The sequence below is a fragment of the Prionailurus bengalensis genome, chromosome E3, assembly GCF_016509475.1.
Source record: "Prionailurus bengalensis isolate Pbe53 chromosome E3, Fcat_Pben_1.1_paternal_pri, whole genome shotgun sequence".
Lineage (NCBI taxonomy): Eukaryota > Metazoa > Chordata > Mammalia > Carnivora > Felidae > Prionailurus > Prionailurus bengalensis.
In genome coordinates, this window is record NC_057357.1 from 17448194 (window position 1) to 17452346 (window position 4153).

The window sequence follows — 4153 nt, forward strand, 5'->3', positions numbered from 1 at the left end:
TCTGCCCCTCCCCCTGCTCATGCTCTCTCTCACACAAAAATAAATATTTAAAACAATTTTTTAAATGAATAAATTGTCTTCCAACAACGTGTCTTTCAACAAGAATGCCACAGGACCACATTTCTGGAGAGCTTTTTCTTTACTTTTTCTTTTTTTTTTTTACGACCCTTTCCCCCCGCAACTTTTTCTTTAGTCTCTGCCTGCCTGGCATTTCTTCGGGCTATTTTAGTACTACCCAGTGGTTACTTAAGGCTACTATCCTCTGCTCTAAGGAATTAAGTATCCAGGATCATATCTAGAAAGCAGAGCTAAAGGAAAAGGAACCAACTGCTTACACAAATCAGGGATGGACAACTGAAAAAGAACAGAATAGCCAGGAAGACCAGCAAACCAATTTAGTCTTTATTAAAGTGTCAGGGTAGGGTAACACCATGAAATGTCAGAGCCTGAGCACTTGAAGAACACAGAGGAAGGATTTAAGGGCTTCTTATGGATGTAGGCCTGGGTTTCCAGGCTAGAGAGAAGGCAGTGGGTGATTCAGATGTTCACAAGGACTTCAGGAAGGCCCTATATTTGGTCAGGAAAGGGGCAGACAGAGTATTTAGCTCTTGCCGAAGTTCCTGTAGAGCCCTTTCCTGCTCTTGCTGCTCCCCCACCACCTGTGTCCTGTAATAGTTGATGTAGAAGTTCACCCAGTCATCCACTATAGTCACCATGGCTTCTTCAGGGATAGAAGGATTAGGAAAGACCTGCAGGATGAGGGGGTGGCAAGGGAGAATGTGTTCAGCAGTGCAATTCAGGAATAACTCACAAACTCTGACATCTTCCTGTCTCTGAATTGCATCCCCTGTTTCTAATTGTTCCCATTAACTGCACTATTACTCTCCCAGCTCCAAATTATCCTCCTTTGTCTGCCCACACCCACCCACAAAGAGTCAGGCCTGTTCTTTTGAAACAGTACCTGGGCTTACCTGCTGATCCAGCAGAATATTAAATTCCTTCATTCCTTTGGAAATGAGATCTTTATTGGCTTGAAGAAGGGCCATCTGCCTGGGTTAGAGAAAGAGACTGAATTTAAGTATGCTTTTTCCTCATTCCTGGGTATTTCCCCGAATTCTCTCATCCCCCTTAAAGATATCTGGTGCCTTGCAGGACCACTTCTCCAACACTTTTCAAGTCTGCCCTGCTCTGAGATCACATTTGTCCCAGGTTGGCTCACCTTCAGGTCCAACAGTGCTATGTACGTCTCACCCACACTTTCCAAGGTATGTATGTCCCTCTCTAAGCTAAATGTAGACAAGGAGTCAAGTGTCAGCCCAAGAGGGAAACGCCCTGCATCTAGGTTCTGAAGGAGGGTGATAGGTCAATCAGGAGATGGGAAGGTGGGGAGAGGTTTCCCTGAAGTTAAAAGATAGCAAGGCCAAGAAAAGCAGATAAGTGAGGAGACCTAGAAAACCAAACGAGGACAGGTCCTTGTCATCTGCCCCACATCTTGGTATCCATGCTCCAAAATTAAAATTTAGGCCAACAAAACTAATATTAATTGACTCCCTGTTAACATGACAGACACCTTTTTTTCATTTTATTTTAATTCCAGTATAGTTAACATACAGTGTTATATTGGTTTCAGACCTATGATACAGTGATTCAACAATTCCATACATCACCCTGTGCTCATCATGACAAATGCATTCCTTAATCCCTATCACCCATTTTACCCATGTCCCCATCCCCATCCACTTCCCCTCTGGTAACTTTTCTCTCTGTCTCTCTCTCTGTCTCTCTCTCTCTCTCTCTCTCTCTTCCTTGCTTGTTTGTTTTGTTTCTTAAATTCCTCTTATAAGCAAAATCATGCAGTGTTTGTCTTTCTCTGCCTGACTTACTTTGCTTAGTTCCACTTATATTCTCAAGCTCCATCCATGTTGTCACAAATGGGAAGATTGTATTCTTTTCTATAGCTGAATAAGATTCTAATATTTATATACTATGTATATATATATATATATATATATATATACACATAGGTATATACATATATATACATAGGTATATACATATATATATACATAGGTATATACATATATGTGTGTGTGTGTGTATATATATATATATATATGCCACATCCATCTATCGATGGACACTTGGGCTGCTTCCATAATTTGGCAATTATAAATAATGCTGCTATAAAAATAGGGGTGCATGTATCCCTTTGAATTAGTGTTTTTCTATTTTGGGGATAATGAGATACTTTTAAATTATCACAACAATGTGATGGTAATTATTCTCCAATTCATTGATGATATATTAATAGCAGCTACATTAATCATTTGTGTCAGAAATGGTTTCAAGCATGTATTGAGGTATTTCTCCTTATAAAACATCCTATTAGACAGGGACTAATAGTAGTCACATTCTGCAGATGAACCACCTATAAGATGTGGGGAATTGTACTCTACAGGGCCATGCTCCATAAGAATGGAGACACATCTGTCTTGTTCTCAACCATATCATCAAGTATTCAACAAAGCAGAAATGCTTTTCTTCTTTTTAAATATTTTCCTAATGTTTTCCATTTTCAGTAGATGTTTTTCAAATTTCAAAATCAGCACATGCTAATTGAAGTATTTTGAAACAATACAAAAATGTACACTGAAAAAGTTGGTAGTTTTGTTTCCTCCCCCCAACAAAGTAACCAGCATTAAAGATGTATTTATTTCCTGTCACATCTTTCTTCATTCAAAAACCAACATTTATAGGTACATATATATTCATAAAGGCTTTGCTGATTTACTTTTTTGTTTATAGTATGTTCTTAATTAACAGATAGCAAAATTGATTTCCCTTTGGTGTACAATTTATGACTTTTATTACATAGATTCATACTCTCACAATCAGGACACAGAACATTTCCATCACCACATAAAGCTCCTTCATGCTACCCCTTTGTAATCACCCCCACTCCCCTCCCTAAACCTTGCCAACCACCGATCTGTTCTCCATCCCAACAATTTGGTGTTTGTGAGGATGTCTTATAATGGAATTCCACAGTATGTAACCTTTGAGTGTGGCTTCTTTCACCCAGAATAATGCCTTTAGCATTCAGGCAAATTGTTGCAAGTAGCAATAAGTTGTTCCTTCTCATTGCTGGGTATGCATCACATGGATGCACTATAGTTTGTTTATTCATTTACCCACTGAAGGACATATGGATTATTTGCATTTGAGGCAAGTATGAATAGAGCTGCTATAAATATTTTTATACGGATTTTTGTGTGAACATGTTTTCATTTATCTAGGGTAAAAAAATATTTGTTACCACTGAGGGAAATGATTGCAATACAACCTGGCAAGGAACACGTATACAGAATTTATGACAAACTCTTATAGTTTGATAATGAAACAGTCTGTTTTTTTAAGTTGCCAAAAGACTAGAACAGATATTTCACAAAGAAGATACACAAATAGCCAATAAGCATATGAAAGGACATTCAACATTATTACTCAGCAGGGAAATACAAATTAGTGCTACAAAGTGATACCACTGCATGCCCATTACAATGACTAAAAATTTAAAAGCCAGATTAAGTGTTGGTGAGGATATGGGATGACTAGAACTGTCAAACATTGCTAGTGGGAGTATAAATGTTACAACCACTTTGGAAAACAATTTGGCAATTTCTTATAAAGTTCAACATACACTTACCACATGACCCAGCAATTTCACTCCTAGGTGGAGTTCATGAGAAATGAACATACATGTCTACAAAAACACTTACATGCAAATGCAAATGTTCACAGCAGCTTTATTCATGAAAAAAAAAAAAAGGAAACAACCCAAAAGTCCAATAACCACTGAATAGATATACAAATTGTGGTATATTCACACAATTAAATACTACTCAGCAATGAAAAGTAACAGATTAATGGTACTCATAACAACATGGATGAATCTGAGAATAATTCTGCTGAGCTAAAGAAGCCAGACATAAAAGATTATATACAGTATAATTCCATATCTATGAAATTCTCGAATAGGTAAAAATGATCTATAGTGAAAAAAGCAGATCAGAACACAAGAGTAGAGGGGCACAATTGCTTAAGTGTCCAAATTCATTCAGCTCAGGTCATGGTCTTGCGGTTTGTGAGTTTGAAC

At 37.7% G+C, this 4153-nt stretch overlaps 1 protein-coding gene across 1 annotated transcript; it reads right to left on the reverse strand.

The window, feature by feature from the left end:
• Window positions 1–380: 380 nt before the first annotated feature.
• LOC122471151 (alpha hemoglobin stabilizing protein) lies at window positions 381–1325 on the reverse strand. Its single transcript, XM_043559452.1, has 3 exons — window positions 1220–1325; window positions 972–1050; window positions 381–749 (listed from the first exon to the last, which is right to left on the reverse strand). The coding sequence occupies exons 2-3, from the start codon at window positions 1044–1046 to the stop codon at window positions 546–548; spliced, it is 279 nt and encodes a 92-aa protein (XP_043415387.1). The 5' UTR covers window positions 1047–1050; window positions 1220–1325; the 3' UTR covers window positions 381–545.
• Window positions 1326–4153: the final 2828 nt, after the last annotated feature.

Coding starts and splice junctions, on each gene's coding strand:
- LOC122471151 (XM_043559452.1), bottom strand. CDS start 1,046: ATGGCCCTTCTTCAAGCCAATAAAGATCTCATTTCCAAAGGAATGAAG. Junction 750..971: donor ATATTCTGCTGGATCAGCAG/GTAAGCCCAGGT, acceptor CTCATCCTGCAG/GTCTTTCCTAATCCTTCTAT.